This window comes from Urocitellus parryii, chromosome 5, assembly GCF_045843805.1.
Source record: "Urocitellus parryii isolate mUroPar1 chromosome 5, mUroPar1.hap1, whole genome shotgun sequence".
NCBI classification, from domain to species: Eukaryota; Metazoa; Chordata; class Mammalia; order Rodentia; family Sciuridae; genus Urocitellus; species Urocitellus parryii.
Window position 1 is genome coordinate 200780672 of NC_135535.1, and position 20564 is coordinate 200801235.

Genomic DNA, 20564 nt, shown 5'->3' on the forward strand with positions numbered 1-20564 from the left:
TTGAATGTTCTTTTTTTTTTTTTTAATATTTATTTTTTAGTTCTCGGCGGACACAACATCTTTGTTGGTATGTGGTGCTGAGGATCGAACCCGGGCCGCACACATGCCAGGCGAGCGCGCTACCGCTTGAGCCACATCCCCAGCCCATTGAATGTTCTTAAAGAGTAACTATGTCTAATAAATGCACAATGTTCTGTTTTGAATATTAAAATTGAAACCACCTGGGGGCTGGGGTTGTGGCTCAATGGTAGAGCACTTGCCTGGCAGGTGTGAGGCACTGGGTTCAATCCTAAGCACCACATAAATAAATAAAACTAATTAATTAAAAATAAAGATATTGTGTCCATCTACAACTAAAAAAATTTTTTTTAAATTGCAACCACCTGTAACTAGGGATCCCCACTGCTAGCACTGGGGATTGAATCCAGGACCTTATACATGCCAGACAAGCACTCTACCACTGAGTCAAATCCCCAGCCTTTATAACTTGGGTTTGAATATGTTTTCAGACTTTTAAAAGAAAATATTACTAATATGACTAGATAATTATTAACATTATGTATAAAAATTGCTTGGACCCACAAGCAAAGCAGCACAGACAAGTAACAGAGAGAAAAAGTTTGATCTTTTTGAAACTGCATCTTGGCTGTCCTAGTGATACTACAATGAGGAAGGGAGATGATGGTCTTCCCAGGACTACTTATCTGCCCCCTGTGAATCTAAGAGTTCTACTTTTATTTGTAGCATCAGAGCCCACTCACTCATTTAACAAATATTTATTTCAACCTGTGCTGCCTGGTGCTGTTAAGGCACTGGAGATATGTGAGTTAATGAAATAAAGATCCCTTTATTATGGAACTTACATTATAGGAGGAGAGGCAGACGATAAGTGTCAACATAATATTATGAAGTATGTTGGAAAGTAATAATGCTAATGTAAATAAAAGTTGAGCACAGTAAGGGTGGTGGAGGGAGTGCCCAGGAGTGGAAGTTGTGATAAGATTTCTGAGAGGAGCGGGTCCAAGGGGAGAGAATAGCTAGAACAAAAGCCCAGAGGTGGAAGTGTCCTGATGTGTTGAGGAACAGAAAGGAGGCTTAATAAGGTGGAGAATAGCAATGTGGTAAAGACAATGAGGGGAGCTAAGGATCTGGTTTTGAACATGTTGACTTTTAGATGTGTGGTAGAAATCCAAGTGGAATGTTGGGATATGTGAAGCTGGAGTTTGGGGAGAGAACTTGGTTGGAATTATGCATTTGGGAGGGAGGTTTTGACATATGATAGATGGTATTTGGAGCCATGAAACTGAATAAAATCACTGAGGGAGTGAATATGCAGGTGGAGTCGTGTCAATGATTGGACTTTGGTCTGTCTAGGCATTAAGGAGTCAGGTAGTTGGAAAGCATCCAGTCAAAGGGATAGAGGAGGAGCAACCAGTGGAAGCCAAGTGAAGTTTATCAAAGAGGGTGAAGGAGTGATTAATTGCATCAGATGTTGCAAGAACCAAAAATCCACCATTGAGTTCAGCAAAATGTAGATCTTGCTGAAGATAGTGGTTTAGAGTATTAATAGGACAAAGCCAAATTGGAGTGTGTTGGGAAAGAAGAATTAGAGGAGTGTGTTGGAGGTGATGAGGTGCACAAACTAATAGGACAATACCTGTTTGAGGAAGCAGGCTCAAGGGGAAATGTTAAGAGGAAAGAAACATCAGTATGTTTGAGGATGAGAATCATAAACAGAAAGAGAGGAGGAGAGAATTGCTGGAGAGTTGTCTGTATGCTTCATTTTTTTCTTTCCTCATCAGCTCAAGGTCTTGTTAGTTTCCTTACTTGAAGGGAAATTAACTTGATTTTGCAGGACTATACTGTTTTTTCTACCTCATCTTTAGTCCCCTTGTCTCTAATGGTGGTGCAGGAGCAGCTTAAAGTTGTGATCATGTAAAATCAAAAAGAGATCAGTAGGAAAGGGACCATGGGGTGGGAGGTGGGAAGTGCTGGGGAGTGACATTGGCCAAATTATATTGTTATATCATGTGCATGTACAAATATGTAACAAAAAATCTTATCATTATGTATGACTATAATGCACTAATAAAAAATTTGGAAAGAGAAAAAAAGATCTTTCATTATGCAAAACAGTTTATTTCCCTTCAGCCTGACCCCCTCATCAGACTAGCCTAGAGTATTCTCTTTCACAGTCTAAGGGTTGTGAAAAAGAATGAATAATTTTGAGGTGAATTCTGCACTTTCCCAGAATGCAGAAGCAGCTTGCAAGTATTTCTCCTTTTCTAAAAATAGATTTCCCTTTCTGATAAATGTCAATGTGGTTATGATTAATAAAATGCAAATTTACTTAACAGCATATATGCTATAATATAAAAAAGAAAAAACTTGTGATGTTGTGAACACATGTGAATAATTTTTGATAGCCATGATTTTGAAAAGGCATTAATAAGCTAGAAATTTCACTGTATCTGAAAACTTGATCCAGTTATTAGTCTCTACACCCACATTTTATAAAACAGGATAATTTCTTTGTCTCTCTCTCCTTTTTCTTTCTTTCTTTTCTTTTTTTGTAGTACTGGGGATTGATAGGGTCTTATGCATGCTAAGCAAGTGCTCTACCACTGAGCTATATCCCCAATTCTTCTCATTTTTATTTTGAGACAAGGCCTGGCTAAATTGCTCAGACTGGCCTCAAACTTGACATCCTACTGTCTCAGCCTACCTGAGTGACTGGGTTTATAGACATGTGCCACTGATCCTGGCTCTCTCCCTTTTTTATAATAAAATTTGAACTAGCTTTTGTTCTCATCATCTGTTAATTGTTATTTGTTAAGACACTAATAATAATAATCATTAGAATTTAATAAACAGTTCTTTTAAAAAAATTTTTTTAATTATAGATGGGCACAATATCTTTATTCATTTATTTATTTTTATGTGGTGCTGAGGATTGCCTCATTTGTGTTAGGCAAGTGCTTTACCACTGAGCCACAACCCCATCTAATAACTTAGTTCTTAATATGAATTTCCCATATAGTTTAGCTATAAAACTAGAGTGTTGAAGAAATGAAATTGGTCTATGTATTCTTAATAAAATTGTGTACCCTTCAGAATATGTTGAGATATGTGAAGTAATATGTAAAGCTCTTGACTCTAACCAGGTAGCCTATTTTAGAACTTTCCATACCCTACACTTTTCTCAGCCAGTCACACTTATGGTCCCATCCTCCTCTTAACCTTTATCTGTTATATTACACATTTCCTGCAGCCCTTAATTATCACTCCTTCTTCCCTTCCTGTTTTTCTTCCTTCCTTCCTTTTTTGTAGTACTGGGGATTGAACCCAAGGGTATATACCCCCAGCTCATTTTATTTTTTATTTCTAGATAGGATCTTGCTAAGTTGCTGAGATGGGCCTTGAACTTGATATCCTCCTGCCTCAGCTTCCTGAGATGCTGGGATTTCACCACTGGCTATTGTGTCTTTAAATTTAATCTCTGGACCCATATCAAATGTTATTATGCTGATTTCACTAGGGTTTGTAAGAATAGAAGAAGGGGAATAGTTGAAATGTCCAGCTTTTAAGATTCCTAATAGAGTAGACCCCAGATATCTTCTTAGCCAAAGTATCATGAATGTATATTTAGGACAGATTCTAATAATGACCCTGAAGCATAGCAAATGTGTGTTAGCAAAATTTTTATTCTTTATCCTACATGTCAAAATAAATAATTTTCACTATTGGTGTCTTCAATAAGGTATCTATCATGCCTCTATTGAGAATGAAGTATGAGATTGTTCTCAAACTGTGACCGCCAAAACCTTGTGACAGAGGAGATGCCAATTTTCAAAGCATTAATAACCTCAGAACATTTTATTCTGCAATTATATTAGATAAGAATTTATTGTAATTATGGGCCTAAACTGAATTTTTTGCCTCTAAATCCTAAATATATAAATCTTTACTGTGGTTTTTTAATCATTGAAACAACAGCTGTTTTCTATATACTTAGTCTACTTGGTTGTTTCACTAACTCTTGAACTTTTAACCCAAATGCATGATCAATAGCATTCACATCTATACTTTTAGACACATTTAACAAGCAGTTATTAATTAATAATGAATCATCTTTCTCTCCCTAATTATTTAGCTCTGTAAGAAGCATCATTTTGGGATTAACAAACCAGAGAAGATTATACCGTCTCCTGATGACTCAAAGTTTCTACTGAAGACCTTTACGCATATTAAATCCAATGTGTCTGCTCCTAATAAAAAGAAAGTAAGAGTTTAGTTCATATGGGTTTGATTCATCTTTAACTAATTTTAAATTGAGGGATAACATTTCTGCCAGTAAATTTATTTTCAAACTATTTGTTCTATGAAGCAGTGTCTCCTCATATTCTAACTTGGAAGTCTTGTATTACCCATATATTTTACTTTTGTTTGTTTGTTTAGTACTGGGGATTGAACTAAGGGCCTTGTACATGGTAAGCAAGCTCTCTGTCGTGGAGCTTCATTTCCAGCCTTACTCAAATACTTCACATTTAATTCCTGCAGTAATAGTAGGTTAATTTCTTATAGGTTAAGGAAAGTAAAGAAAAGGAGAAGTTGGAGAGAAGATTACTTGAAGAGTTGCTAAAGATGTTTATGGATTCAGAATCCTTTTATTATAGCTTGACTTATGACCTGACCAATTCCGTGCAGAGACAGAGCACTGGGGAGAAGGACAGCCGTCCTCTCTGGCAAAAGGTACAACTCACAGATACAAGCAGGGTTTGCCCTCTGGAACAATTGCTGACCCTTTCGTCTTTTGTAAAAAAACTGAAATAATGTGTTTTTGAACTGGATTATCTCTATTTTTTTTCTAGGTTGATGACCGATTTTTCTGGAATAAATATATGATACGAGATCTTACTGAGATTGGTGTGAGTAGTTTCTAAAGTTATAGTTGTTATATAATCCTAAATTATAGTTGTTAGCAAATTTTTAAAAATTGCATTAAGATAAATTTTTAAATCTCACTATGTTTTCCCCTATGGAAGGGAGTTAGTTAGCTAGGAAAAATCAAGGCATTCCTTTAAGGCAGTTTTTAGTTCCATTGCCTAGGTTCCTACAAGATAGTTGTAATACAAGGCTGTGAAACTAATGTCCAAAGAGTTTCTATGAAGAAGTATTTTGTTTGTACCCAGTCAAATGTTGAAGCCCCCGTTTCCTGTAATGGTACCACTCACTTCCTTCCTTTTCCCTCTTTTTTCTCATCTGGGAATTGGAGTAGATGAATCCCTAAGGCCATTCCAATACTGCCAGTGAAGACACAGTCAGAGAAGACACAGAATATAATGAGATAATTACATCTCATTAGAGGTTCTTTCTTGCTTGATAATCACTTTCTTCCTTCCCTTTTATTTATGTTGGAGAATTGTGACCATGCAAAGATAGTTCATTCATTCAATCAACAAATACTTATTGAAGCCTTGCTATTGCCACTTACTGTTTTGGATACTAAACAAAGCAGGCAAATAGCTAAATAGGATCATATGTTATCTTTTTCTTAACCTTCAGAATTTTTCCTCCTTTCTTTTTCTTTCCATAAGTGTGGTTTGACTAAACAATTTTCACTTTATCTAGTGGTGTGAAGTTTGAAATTGTTCTCACCTCTATTTATAAAGCTGATCAAACTATGACCACCAAAACCTGGTGACAGGAAAAATAAACGCATGCACAATAAGTGTAATGAGAACTTGTGTATTATGACAATATTGAATTATATTCTGCTGAGTTTTCTCAAAAAGATTTACATTACCACTTAAAACTGATACTTGAAATATAGGTGACATTTGGCAAAACACATTTCTCTGTTCTTGTCATGAGCCTTGCAGTTGTGGCTAGAATAAAAACACAAATAGTGAAAATGGTGATGAAGAATAATGAATGCAGTAGACCTGTCACCTCACTGTTTCAACTCTGCCTTCCTAAAATCTTATCTGGAGGCTCTCTAAACAAAACAAAACAGATGGAACCTGGACTACCTGGTTATAGAAAAAGGTGGATTTGAAACTGATGCTGAGATCAAGGCTGCATCCAGTTAGGAAGATGAGAGAATATAGAACTAAGAATAGCTTTCCGGAGGCTTTTTATATTCTCTGCATATAGTCAATTGAGAAATCTGAATATACTTATTCTGAAAGAAAGGAGGAAAATCTCTAACTCTAATCTATACTCTCCTAATTATGTTGGTTGACATTTTAAAATAAGATGTATAGGACCGGGGACTTAGCTTAGTAGTAGAATGCTTGCCTAGCGTGTGTGAGGCCTGAGTTCAATACCTAGCAGTACAATGTTTGTTTGGTTGTTGTTCATTTACTGTTTGGATTTTAGTTTGGTGAAGCAAGTGTTTTTCTAAACTAGAAAATAAGGTGGACTTATGTGTTTCATAATAATCAATAAGAGGGCTGGGGATGTGGCTCAAGCGGTAGCGCGCTCGCCTGGCATGTGTTCGGACGGGTTTGATTCTCAGCACCACATTCAAAGAAAGATGTTGTGTCCGCCGAAAACTGAAAAATAAATATTAAAAAAAATTCTCTCTCTCTCTCTCTCTCTCTCTCTCTCGTTCTCACCCTCTCTTTAAAAAAAATAATAAGAGTTGATTGCATTTTATTAAAGTCTTAATATGATAGTGAGCTGAAAATCAACTTTTAAGGATCTGAACATTGTGGTACATACCATAGCCCCAGATGCTCATAATGCTGAGGTAGCAGTAGCAGGATTATTTGAGTCAAGGAGTTTGAGATCAGCTTGGGCAACATAGACCCTACCTCTAAAAAATAAGTAAAAATAAAAAAAAAACAACTTTAAAGCTTTATTTTTGTATACCAAAAGGAATAATCACAAAAGTTACATTTGTGAAATACTTACTCTATGGCAGGCGCTGTGTTAAACACTTTACATATATAATTCACTTAGCTTTCACAATAACCTTATGAAGTATTAGTTATTCCTATCTCAGGAGGACATTGAGGCATGGTGTGGGCCATTTCCTTCAGCACTTTTGTGAGTGGTGGAGCTTGAATTTCTACCCATGCACTCTCTCCTGTGTTACCTTCTCTCTCAGCTCTTTTAAAATGATCACTAAAGAAAAGGAAAGGCCTTCTTTACATATTTTGGCAATTGAAACCACAATTCATTTAAATCTCTTTTCTTTCCTTCCTCCCTTAGTGTTCAGTATGCAGAAATATGGGTGAAGAATGGAAGGTTTCTGCCTCTAATAAGCTGACATGTATATGCTGACTCTTGTTTGCCTTAAGAAAGTAACAGTACTATGCAGAATATAAACAATGCATTGTTCATTTTGTTTTCAGATGCCAGATGTGGACTTTTGGATTATCCCCATTATCCAAGGTTTTGTGCAGATTGAAGAACTTGTGGTTAATTATAATGAATCATCTGATGATGAGAAAAGCAGCCCAGAGACCCCCCCACAGGAGTCCACCTGTGTAGATGACATTCACCCACGATTTCTAGTGGCTCTCATTTCACGGCGGAGTAGGCACAGAGCAGGTGAGTAGAGGGCTATAATTGCATACAAATTAGATCCAGACAAGAATGGAAAAGCTGCAGATATGTTGAAATGCTAATGACGGTTATGGATTTGGAAGCACAGTTGGCTTTAAAGTGCTTGGTGACTCTAAATAGTGATGTAATTAGGGACTAATTTTTGAAGAGGATTAATTGGAGGAGAGTTAGCAAAATGAGATAGAAAAGGAGATTTATATATACAGAAGAGAAGGAAGTCACTTGGGATGTGCTTTTAAATATTGGTGTTCCAACTGACAGCCTGTACCCCAGTGGTAAATTCTTCCTGAGTGCTAGTGCCTTTGGGGGAGCCTTTCTCTTTCAGTTTAGAGGAGCTGGTTTAGATTGAACTTTTTAAAAGCAAAATGCATACAGTTATGATGTGGGGTAAATTGATACTGTTCTGCCCGCCAGTTGTAGGTAGGATCCCCGAGGCTTTCCTGGAAGACTTATATTTAATTAGGAAGCCTCATCTACTCAGACTAAAGTTTTTAAAATGTTGCCATTTTCTGTTTTAATTTTCTTTCAGGAATGCGCTATAAACGAAGAGGAGTGGATAAAAATGGAAATGTTGCAAATTATGTGGAGACTGAGCAATTAATTCATGTTCATAATCATACCCTGTCATTTATTCAAACACGAGGCTCGGTGCCTGTCTTTTGGAGCCAAGTTGGGTATCGATATAATCCAAGACCTCGGCTGGACAAAAGTAAGCATGTCATTTATTTGGTTTGCAAATGATTATTTCAGAGAGAATAATTTTTTAAAAATTAGGTACTTGGTAGATTTAGAAGTGCTTTGCCATATAGTTCATTCAAAATGATAACTCTTAGGGCTCGGGATGTTGCTTGATGGTGAAGTGCTTGCCTAACATGTGCAAAGCCTGGGTTTGATCCCCAGAACCACAAAAACAAAACCAAAAAACGCTTACTGTGAAATGTAGTAGAAAGTGATATAATACTCACAGGATAGTAATAGTTGACTGAGTCATTTATTTAACATTAAAATGTTCTTGGGACTGGGATTGTGGCTCAGCGATAGAGCGCTCCCTTAGCATGGGCGGGACCCGGGTTCAATCCTCAGCACCACATAAAAATAAAGGCATTGTGTTGTGTCCATCTACACCTAAAAAATAAATACTTAAAAAAAAAAAAGTTTCTCCAAGATGGGTGCTGTGGCACATGCCTGTCATCCCAGCTATCTGGGAGGCTGAGGCAGGAGGATGGCAAGTTTGAGACCAACTTGAGCAACTTTGTGAGACCCTATCTCAGAATAAAAATAAAAAGGGCTGGGGATGTAGCTCAGTGGTAAAGTGCCCCTGGGTTCAATCCCCAGTACCACAAAAATAAATAAGTAAATAAATAAATAAAAAGGTTTCTACAACAGTAACCCACTTTATTTCACAGATTTTTAAATTGCTGTTTCTTTGAAGACTGCTTTATTAAATGTTTAACTTTGAAAAAAGGGTACCTGTAGTCAATATTTGTAGAGGCAGGAAATAGCTTAAAGATGAAATCTGCAAAAAAAAAAAAAAAATGAGAAAACTTTACTCAAATGTAATTTATTTTTTAATTGAGAATTTCATTTTCTTCCAGTATTTTAACTTCAGCATTGTAGTACTAAGTCATTTTTATCTAATTAGATTACTAAATGTGGTTGCTTTAAAATTTTTTCTTATAGTATTTTTTTCTCAAAAGTTAATTTGTGTTCTTTGGGATAATTCAGTAAGACCTCAGTTTTTAAAATATCATTGTATTAGAGTGATTTTTATTTTTTTAATTGTAAGTCACATGCAACCTTTTGTGAAAAGTAGACTGGATATATAAATACTAAATGTCATAGTTTCACAGTTGGCACTTTCAGGTGTTTTAGTGTAGTCTAATAGGGAAAAAACAATCACAGATCTTTGGCTTAGCATTTTATTTTTTTTCCCTGTTGTTTTTATTGTTAAATATCAGTTGAATGACTATTTTAATATGACATTTGCACAGAGATTTCACAGCAGGGAATTCAGTTATTAAAAGAATGGGGCTTTTAGGTGTTAAGATTAAGAAGTTCTATGTCAGGTAATTTCCTGGATGTCTGAAGTTGTCAAACTCTGTTATTTTAACCATTATAAGGTTTCATCTAAGACCCAGCTGCTAACAAAACAAAACATCTGAAAAGACAAAGTACATGCTATACAGAGGTATGGGGTTAGAAAGCATTAAAATGGAATGTGCTCAATTACATTACTTATACACTTGACAAATTAGAAGCAAGCTAAGCATTTTTTCTTGGGGAATTAGTTGGTAGCTATATCTGAGAGCTAACTGAAATGTTGCAGGCAAAAGATATTTATGGGTTCCAATTCAGGTTATTCAGACAAGTTAGAAAATGTTGAACTTAAAGTTTACATTTTGCCAAAGCTGGCCCTGGCAACTCCTTAGGATTAGATACTAACTGCAAGTAGAGAGTTTATGGCATAAGAAAATATTACAAACATGCTTGGTGGTAAAGCATTCTTGCTCCTCCCATAGGAATAAAGATTATTCAAACATAGATTCTTTGGGAAATCTTATGGGAGCATATTTAAAAATAAATGTTATTTTTAAAAATTTAACATATCATTGGGTTGATGTATCTTTATCTTTTTAATTTAAATAGGAGTAATTTGGATGGGTTTATTTCAAAATTAAAATATAGTAAGTAGCCATTAAGCATTTTAATTCAAGAGAAATATAAATGTAAAATTAGAAAAGCTATATCCTCTCATTAGCATTTTATTTTAAAATAATAGACAATCTTAAGTTTGAGTTGTCAATAAATTATTTAGAAGTAAGGATAAAGATGGAATAGACAGTAATTTGTCTTAAACATGGGAAGGAAAAATAGATTTTGTATCACTTCTTTGTAGGTGAAAAGGAAACTGTTGCCTATTTCTGTGCCCATTTCGAAGAACAACTGAAAATTTACAAAAAACAGGTGGGCTTTGATATGTAGTAGTAAAATGTTTCTTTATCTATAGAGTTGACTGTGTTTCTATTTCTTTAAATTTCATGGAAATACAATTTATTATTCATAATTAAACAAAGCAGCAATTGTCATGAAGTTAAAAACCATGTATAAACTAAGAATATTTTTTAAAAAAGTATTTATGGAGTCAACTTATTTTTACAGTATTGGGGATTGAACCTAAGGGTGCCCTACTATTGAGCTACATCCCCAGCCCTTTAAGATTTTTTTTTTTTTTTTTTAATTTTGAGACAGGATTTCAGTAAGTTGCTTAGGGTCTCACTAAGTTGCTGAGACTGACCTCAAACTTGTGATCCTCCTGCCGCAGCCTCTGGAGTCATTGGGATTATAGGTGTGTGCCACCACATTGGCTCCAGTTATTTTAGACTGTATTTGGATAAGATAGATGAAGTTGCTATCAGTTAATTATTAACAATCCAAGAAGTATCTAGACTAAGAATTGAAAGTCATCTCTGTTACTGTTACCTCTTTTTACCTACTAGAGATAACAATTTAATATGCATTTTTCAGTATCTTGTTTTTTCTCTGCTAATCTTTCATAAACTCATATGTAGGAATGTAATCATGTAATCCAAAATCAATTAAAAGCTTTTAAGTGAAATACAAGTTCAATAATTTTGATACAAGATTAATATATAATAGTAATGTTATCTACTAGCACTGACCACTCTGAATGTGTAATGCCATGGGATGCATTTATCTTATAGTAATAATACATAAAATAGGGAGAAATAATCTAAAATGTAGTAGCCATACAAAAAGATAAAATGTATGTGGAAAAGAAAAAAGTTGTGGAAGAACACAAAAGAAAACCTGATTTAAATGGAGAGAAAATATCATGCTCCTGGAAGGAAAGGCTCAATTTGAATAGATTTCAGTTCTTTCCAAATTAATATATAAACTTCATGTAATATGAAACAAAGTCTCAGGAAGGAATTCTCACATTAGAAAAAAATTAGGAATATAATAATAAGAGATGAAAGCAGGAATTTACATATTGAACTCTTACATATTGTTAGCAGAAGCACAATTTTGGTACAGTCATTTTGAATGTTATTAATCAAAACATACTGTTTAACACAGTAATTTTTCTTTTTGATATTCTACATACCTTATACAAAAATCAATTTGTGATAGATTATGGATATAAATGTGAAAGGTTAAACATTAAAGCATTTAGAAAGCAATATAGAATATCTCTTATTTTGGGTTAAAGTAGAAATTAAAAGAGCACTAACCATTGTTTTCCCATGTTTTCTTTTCTTTTCAATATTTTTTAGTTGTAGATGGACATAATACTTTTTTTTTAATATGGTTCCAGGGATTGAACCCAGTGCTTCACACGTGCTAGGCAAGCATATCGCTGTGCTACAACCCCGGCCCCTTCGCATGTTTTCAATGTATGATTGTATAGCATATATTTTATTAACAGTTTTATACAGGGTTATACCCATAAAGGAAATAGTTTTTTAAAAAAACACATGAAAAAATTAATAGATTTGACTTTGACTTTAAATTAATTTTTATTAAAACACAATTGATTATTTAACTTTATTAACTTATACTTATGAAAATACTGTTTTATATGTTATGTGTCATTTGTTAAAACTTTATTAAAATAATGTATGACTTAAAAACACTAATTATAATTTTAATAGTTGATAAATTTGACCTTATTGAAATAAAGAACTTCTGTTCATTAAAAGGAACCATTAGAGAATGAAAAGAAAATTAACAAAGTGGGTGAAGATGTTTAAGATTTCCATTGCATGTCTATGACAAAGATCTCTTTTATGTTTAAAAACTCTTATAAATTCATTTAAAAAGATGTATAGGGGCTGGGGTTCTCGCTCAGTAGTAGAGCGCTTACCTAGCACACGTGGAGCACTGGGTTAGATCCTCAGCACCACATGAAAATAAATAAATAAAGTTATGTGTCTATCTACAACTAAAAATGTATTTTAAAAAAAGTACAACCCCCAAAAAAATCCTGCCAAAAGAAAACATGAAAAGATGCTCTACTTCATTAATCATCAAGGGAATGCAAATTAAAACCATGACTCACATACCAAAATGGCTAAAATGAAAAAGATGAGAAATACCAAGTTTTGGCAAGAATGTAGAACAACTGGAACTTGAATGGGAAAAATTTAAATTTACTTGAGAGAAACATATTCAATCCAGAAGACACATACAAAAACATGCATTGCAGCGTAAAAAACAAACTAGTATTCATCAGGTAGACAATGATAAAATACAGTATATATAAATGTTGCTTAAAATGAATTAGGTAGATCCACACATACTAAGATGGAAAGATATTAAAATCACATTGTGGAGCAAGAAGATAAAAAACTATTAACAGCATGTGGTATGTGAGTTTAAACATCCAACAAAACAAAACTGTGTCAGTTACATATAAGTAGTTCTTATTCACCTATCCACACACATATATGGCATGCACAAGTGTCCAGAAATGCAATTATGTGATCTGAAAGGACACATCCAACTGATAAAGGAGTTATTGTCAAGGAGGACTTTGGGATTGGGTTGTGGTAAAAGAGGATTTGGCCCTATTCTGTATTTGAACAATGTAAGTTCATTTATTAGTGATATGTGTAATTGTAAGTAGCATTAAAAGAATAGAACACATTTTAAAAGTGGCATATCATAAAATTGGAGTGGTACTGAGATGTGTAAGCAGAAAAAATAACCTACACTTACCCCTGCTTCCTTTTGATTTTCACATCAATTTTATTGGTGTCTGTATTGAGCAGACACTTTCTGATTTCTAACAGTGCTCCAACAGTGTTTGTTTATCTACCTTCTTTTCCTGGGTAATTGCTTTCCAGGGCGATGGGTCTACTGCTGGTCTGACTCACTTGTGGTGGCACCATTTATTTTGCTAGCGATTGGCTTAGGCGTGGGCCTGTGTCTTCATTGGTGATTTGCCCAATAAAGTATGATGGGAGAGAAGTCCCCTGGGAGGCTGTTGGGGAAAGATTTCCTGCTCTAATAAAAAGAGATACAAAAACCAATAGTCCCCCTGTGGTTGTTGTGGCAGGATTTGATGTGGAACTGCTGCAGCTATCTCAAGACTGAAAGAACTAGCCAGAGTCTTAACTGATATGCTGGTAGGATAAAAAAGATGAAAAGAATGGCAGAATAAAAAAGGTAGAAAGAATTCCAAGCCTGGTGGTGCACACTGTAATCCCAGCTACTCTGGAGGGTTGGAGACAGCCTCAGCAATTTAGAAAGACCTTGTCTCGAAATTTAAAAAATTGGGGATGTAGCTCAGTGGTCAAGTATTCTCTGTTCAAACCCCAATACTGGGGGTGAGAAGGGGGAGAGGTGGAAAGAACCAGTGTCCTTGATGGTACTGGGAACCTCTGAATTTAGCCATTCTGGAACCATGCTACTTGATTTGAGTCAGTGGTTTGTCATTTGCAGCAGAAAACACCTTAACACATGCATATTCACAATTCAAAACTTAAGTCAAAAAGAGAGCCATATCCTGTATACTGTTCTGCAACTGTTTTCACTTAAGATTTTATGGCTGCTAGTTAACCATTTCTCCATTGGTAGAACTTTAGAATATACTAGTTATTTTACGAGTTATTTTGTTATTATAAAAAGTCTCCAGAAAACATCTTCTATATATTTTGGGATCCTTGTGTGTTTTATAGAATAAATTTCTGGAAATAAAATTGCTGGATCAGTCAGTATATATATTTAAAGTTGACCTACCACTTTGTTGCTCCCAAAAAAGAGTGCACACAGTTCACCCTGCCAGGAACAATGGAAACTGGGTTCATTTCCCAACATTTACCAATGCTGTCTGTATTTAGTATTCACATTTGCCTATATACAGGTAAAAACTAGTTTTCTATTTCATTTATTTATTAACAAGGCTGTAACCTCATATTTATTGGCTATTTATACATTCTCTTTTGTGAATTTACCCAATGTTTCCTTATTGGATTTATTATATTCTTTACATATTTTTGGTTTTCATGTTGCTGGTATATTCTCCTGGGTAGTCTTTTTTTTTAAATCTTATATTGTCAGTGGCATACAGGCTTAAAATTTTTGTTATTACATCTATCCATATTTTCCTTTATGCCCTCTGCTTTTTATGTTGGGCTTGAAAAGTCACATCCCAACCTGTGATTATGGAAACATTAAGTTGTTTTTTTCTAAAAATTGAGGGAAAAAATTAGATTATAATATGTCTAGAATTTATTTTCTCTATAATTAATGAGATGTAGAGAGCTAATGTATGGCCCCCATATATCCCAGAGACATTGGATAATTATCTAATACCCTTGGGGATATAGTTATCCCAATACCATTGATAGAAAAGTCCATATTCACCATAGTGGTATGGTTAGTGTATCTTAGATTTCTCAGTGGACTTAGATCTTTGTCTGGACCATCAGTCCTGTTCCGTTGAGTCAGTTACCTGTTTCTACTCCAGTTCCACAGTTTTAATTGCTATGTAGAATGTATTTTGCTCTTCGGTGGGGCAAATTCTTCTTTATTATTAGTTTCCAAATTTTTTCTTTGTATTTACTCTTCCAAATGAACTTTAGAATTAATATGTCAAATTTTGATTGAGATTATTGAGTATATATATTAACTTGGGGAGAATTGACGTCTTTACAATGTTGAATCTTGCCATTCAGCAACATGATACATATCTCCATTTATTCAGATTTTCTTTTACAAATTTCAGCAGTTTTATAATGTTCAGTATGCTGGTTTTATTTATTTCTTTTAAAATTATTCTAGACATTTAAAATACTTACTGTTATAAATATAGGACCATGTTTTCATTGTATATTCTAATCGGTTATTGCAAATGTATAGAAAAGCTATTAATGCCATTGATTTAAATAATTCTCTAATCCCAAGTTTATGTTACAAGTGGAATTTTAATTTCATATGAAAAATTAATGTTTGAGTAGATTAATTTCTAGGCATGGTTGTAGAAAAATTCTAAAACTTAATTTCAAATAAATCATTAAAAATCACATTATGATTCTAATATATAATTAACCTAAGTTTTTTCCTTTTATTCATTATCACAGGTTATTATTAACTTGGTAGACCAGGCAGGAAGAGAGAAGATTATTGGGGATGCTTACCTTAAACAAGTGCTGCTCTTTAACAACTCACAGCTCACTTACGTTTCCTTTGACTTCCATGAGCATTGGTAAGATGCTTTCCTGAGATAAGTTTTCAGCAGTTGCAGTGTTATTTATTTATTTTTTTTAAAGAGAGTTAGAGCGGTAAAGAGAGAGAGAATTTTTAATATTAATTTTTTAGTTTTTGGCGGACACAACATCATCATTGTTTGTATGTGTTGCTGAGGATCGAACCCAGGCCGTACACATGCCAGGCGAGCGCACCACCGCTTGAGCCACATCCCCAGCCCGGTTGCAGTGTTATTTATAGATGCTGCCACAAGGACTTCTGTTTCTCCTTTCATTGCTGGGAAGAAAAAATTTTGTTAGGGAAAGAGTGTCATTTGTTTTAATTTTCATATGGACCTTATTTTGGCTAAAATAATATTTTAATTAATTGTTCTGTTCTAAAATGACAGAGACTTAATTAAGAGTTTCATTTTTGCTTTGTAATACCAGTTGAAGAGCATTTCCTTTCTGCTTAGGTCTAGCCTAGCAGAAACAACAGAGTTTCCTTATTAAAAAATCACCTTCTCATACTCTATTAGTCACACTCTGTCCCTATGAACTAACTTAACTATAGAGTCTGCTCTGGAAAATGGCAATTGGTGAATCTGTTGAAGGTGTCTTTAATTTGTGCATTCTGAAAGCAAGGTGTTTTGGGTGTTCTTTGGATTTTCTTTGTTTTTTGTTGTTGTTGTTGCTGATGTTTTGTTTTGCCATACTCCTGGCTCTAACTTGGGTTAGTTAATTTGCCTAGATATTGGAGATTTGGTGGTGAGGGAAGCTTCTGATATGTGTAATATGTTTTGGTGTTTTCTTTAGGTGTGCTTTCTTTCATAATGCAGATTAGTTATAAACAGTTATAAAATTAGCTATGTAATACATTGTTGTAGTAACACATATACATGTAATAACAATTGCTTTATTTTTCCAAGATAAAAAATTATATCTTAATTAAGTTTATTTTTATTTTCTTTCTTTCACATGGATTTTAGCCGAGGAATGAAGTTTGAGAATGTTCAAACCCTAACAGATGCCATTTATGACATTATTCTTGACATGAAATGGTGTTGGTAGGTATTTCGTAAGAAGGTATTCTGAAAAACGCTCTGTCAAGTGAAATCATTTGTCTAGTACAACTGAACTTTAAAATAATAGCATCATCCTAAGAAAGCATTTTTGTTTTGTTTATTTTGCTTCCCAATTCCTATTCTCCTTTTTAAGACAATATTGTTGATCAGTAGGCAGTGTTAGCTTTGAACAGGGAACAGATGTCAGGTGGTTGGGCAAAATGAAGCAAAATGCTCTGTAACTATTCTTTAAGGACATCCATTTATTCCTTTTCATGCTCTCTGGTTACACATTTTCTCCTTCTCACCATCTCTAACATGGGAGAGAAGATTTAGAGGTACTCAATTTTCAGGCAATTCAAAATTAACAGAGAAGGAAAATGATTCTCAGCTACAGGAGGTAAATGTAGGAAGAAAAAAAATGGCTTAAAGGACAGGAGAGAACGTTCAATTCGATTTTAAGACTAAACAGGTGGCCAGAGAAATTAGAGGAACAAGGCATGCCGCATGACTCCTCACTAGGCGGTAAAGTAGGTTAGTCTGTTCCAGATAGTGTAGATGCATTTCTACTTTGAATCGAAAGAGGAGGAAGGAGATGGTGTTAAAAGTGCTCTCTGTTTTCAGCTCTGCCTAGTAGTTAGTAGTTATATGATTTGTGACAAATCACTCTTTCTCTGTACCTCAGTTTTGCTGTGTTTTCTAAAATGGGGATAATTTTGTCACTGTCAACTTACTGTGTAAATTAACAACATTGTCTGTAAAAGACACAATAATTCCTGGCACATAATGATATTCCAAGAACATTGCTAACTAATGCTGCTCTGTTATTGTTATACTTTAAAGAATTGTGGTTTTTGAGCCAGGCATGGTGGCCCACACCTGTAATCCCAGCAGCTCTGGAGGCTGAGGCAGGAGGATGTGGGTTCAAAGCCAGCCTCAGTAAAAGTGAGGCACTGAGCAACTCAGTGAGACCCTTTCTCTAAATAAAATAAAAAATAAGGCTGGGGATGGGCTCAGTGGTCAAGTGCCCCTGAGTTCAATCCCTGGTACCTTTCCCCCCCAAAAAAATTGTTTTTTGAAAAATGTATTAAAGTATTTCAAATTGTAAACTAGTCCTATACTGTTTTTGAAAAGGGTTGATCAAGCTGGGGTAATATGTAAACAAGAAGGGATTTTTCGAGTTAATTGCATGGACTGTCTGGATCGCACCAATGTGGTCCAAGCTGCCATCGCACGAGTGGTCATGGAACAGCAGGTAACTTGGAGTCCATTCATTTCATTCTAAATAATCATTTTTAAATGTTTTTTATGTATAAATAAACAATGAAATATTTTTTCAAATTCCAGATGTTCTATGGAACATTTATAGAATACAAACATCACTGTTGCTTTAAAACTTGAAAACCACAAACTTTATTAGAAATAAGTTGAAGAAAGTGGCTACCCTTCTATCCTAGCCCTATGGGTGGAAGCTATTTCCTTCATTGTTTTCTATCATCTCTCTTACCTCAGTGTTCCATTTTAGATCTCTCAGTCCTCCAACACCCAAATAATAAAGTTCCTATATTATATAAATTCCTAAAGTGAATGAATTTGAAAATTAAATCCCCATAGTGAGCCAGTTATGGTGGTATATACCTATAACCCCAGCTACTCAGGAGGCTGAGGCAGGAGGATCTCAGTTCAGAGGCCCTGCATACTTACTGGTACTGCAGTAAGTAAGTAAATAATTACTACTGCAGTAAGTAAATAAATAATTACCTAAGTGAAAATACCTAGCATGGTTTCTAGATTTTTGTGTTTTGTTTTTCGTGATACAACCTTGTGACTGAATCTTTATCTTATGTAGTGTTTGAATAGCCAGGCTTCTGAATTTAAGTCTGGCTCTATCACATGCTAGGTTTTGACTCTACCATAGACCTTAACCTCTCCAAACCTTAATATTGTCATATTTTAATAAAAGTATTGATGTGTATAGTGTTATGATGAGTAAATGAGATAATTCATGTGAAAAAACTCTTAGAACTCTAGAGTAGAATTCACATTTACTGGGCAGTCACTACTTTGCTGTTGTTAATATTATTTTTCCTTGTGCTTTTCTGATATTTAGTTTTATTTTGTAGGCAAATTTAAAACAAAGAATTTAATATATAATAGTGTGAGACAATACATTAAAAATTATAACAAATGCAAGAGGTCCTAGGTTCAAATTCCTGATAAGCCCTGCCCCCCCATGAAAATTATAATAAAAAATTATGGATATTTCCTTATATTATTCAACTATAGTAATTCATAAAGCTGTATTTTAACAGTGTTTTATTTTAAAATGTCAGAAAAAATTTTTTAAAATGTAAGGGTCCTAAATTTTATGTCAATATGTTTCCTTTTTATACAATACACATTTGATGCTATGGTTTCTAGGCTCATATATAATCTAACAATGTGTTCTTTTTAGCTGAAAAAATTAGGTGTGATGCTCCCGGAGCAGCCATTACCTGTGAAGTGTAATCGAATCTACCAGATAATGTGGGCTAACAATGGTGACTCCATTAGCAGACAGTATGCTGGGACAGCTGCTCTGAAGGTGAATGTGTGCAGCAAGCAATTATGGATTGTTCTGTGGGATGCAGATTAGACTATGATTTAAAATCAACTTTGTTTTTGTGAGAGAGTTATCTAGACTACAGATGACAGGTCTGTGTAGTTTATTCCCTTCTGGAATGTTTGGCTAAGGCAGAGATCATTCATTCAAATTCCTACAGTTACCAGGTAATGTGACTCAAGCAGGTTATCATTAGATCAGAGGGAGAAGTAGACTGAGGAGAGCATTTACTGTTCCTGGAGGGGGCCAGTCCACTATTTCCTTAGGAGGCCCTCTGCTGCTATATCTTTGTTTTTCAAGGGAGCCTAGAAATCTGGAATTTTCTGTGAATGGATTTTAAAACTGGGTAGAGTAAAACAAAGCATATCTATTGGCAGAACTAGGTCTCTATTATGATAATTTGTCTTTGCTGAATTTGAATTCTAATCCTCAACTCTGTGACCTTGGGTAAGTCACTTAGCTTCTGTCTCATTTGCAGTAAGACTAGGCATATTGTAAAAGGTCATCATGGAAATAGACTTAAATGCTTGTAAGAATTTAGAACATTCCCTAACAAGTAGTAAGTGCTGGAGAAGTACTTTATTATTTTCTGTTATAAGTCTTTGACAATCTCATATAGCTAGTCTTCATAAAATTTTAAATGTAAATATATTCTCTGGAAACCAAATGCTGCCTTTGTGTGTATTGCTCTTTGAGGGCAATAGGAAGTAGTCAAATTTGTTAAATTAGGTTTTTGTTAATTTTCCTTCAAGGTAATAGTTCATCTCAGGATATTTCTTTTACAAATTGTACTATTAAAGGCTTAACAAGCATCACATAGTCCATCTTTTTGATTGAATGATAAATATAAAAATTAGCTTTAGAAGTTCTTGTACATTTTATTATTAAAAGAATGTGGTGCTGGGATTGTGGCCCAGCACGGGTGGGACCCGGGACCCAGGTTCGATCCTCAGCACCATATAAAAATAAAGGCATTGTGTTGTGTCCATCTACACCTAAAAAATAAATAAATATTTAAAAACAAAAAAAGAATAAGACTGCTCCCCCACCCCATTTGATTTTAAACTTCTTTGGGATTCATGTTTATGTCTTCTGTAATAGTTATTGCTTTAC

General features: G+C 34.6%; 1 protein-coding gene across 10 annotated transcripts in view; it reads left to right on the plus strand.

Moving 5' to 3' along the window:
• Positions 1-20564, plus strand: part of Inpp5f (inositol polyphosphate-5-phosphatase F) — an 83596-nt gene that overhangs the window by 49616 nt on the left and 13416 nt on the right. For 6 of the 10 annotated variants that reach the window (XM_077799154.1, XM_026384213.2, XM_026384210.2 and 3 more), the window contains 10 exons: positions 4154-4282; positions 4585-4752; positions 4872-4928; positions 7362-7560; positions 8105-8284; positions 10472-10539; positions 15681-15805; positions 16775-16852; positions 17984-18104; positions 19305-19433. In XM_077799154.1, coding sequence (XP_077655280.1) covers positions 4154-4282; positions 4585-4752; positions 4872-4928; positions 7362-7560; positions 8105-8284; positions 10472-10539; positions 15681-15805; positions 16775-16852; positions 17984-18104; positions 19305-19433 — 1254 coding nt within the window. Of the gene's footprint in view, positions 1-4153; positions 4283-4584; positions 4753-4871; positions 4929-7361; positions 7561-8104; positions 8285-10471; positions 10540-15680; positions 15806-16773; positions 16853-17983; positions 18105-19304; positions 19434-20564 lie in introns of those variants that run through there. The other 4 variants (XM_026384217.2, XM_026384218.2, XM_077799155.1 and 1 more) reach the window with 4 other exon arrangements.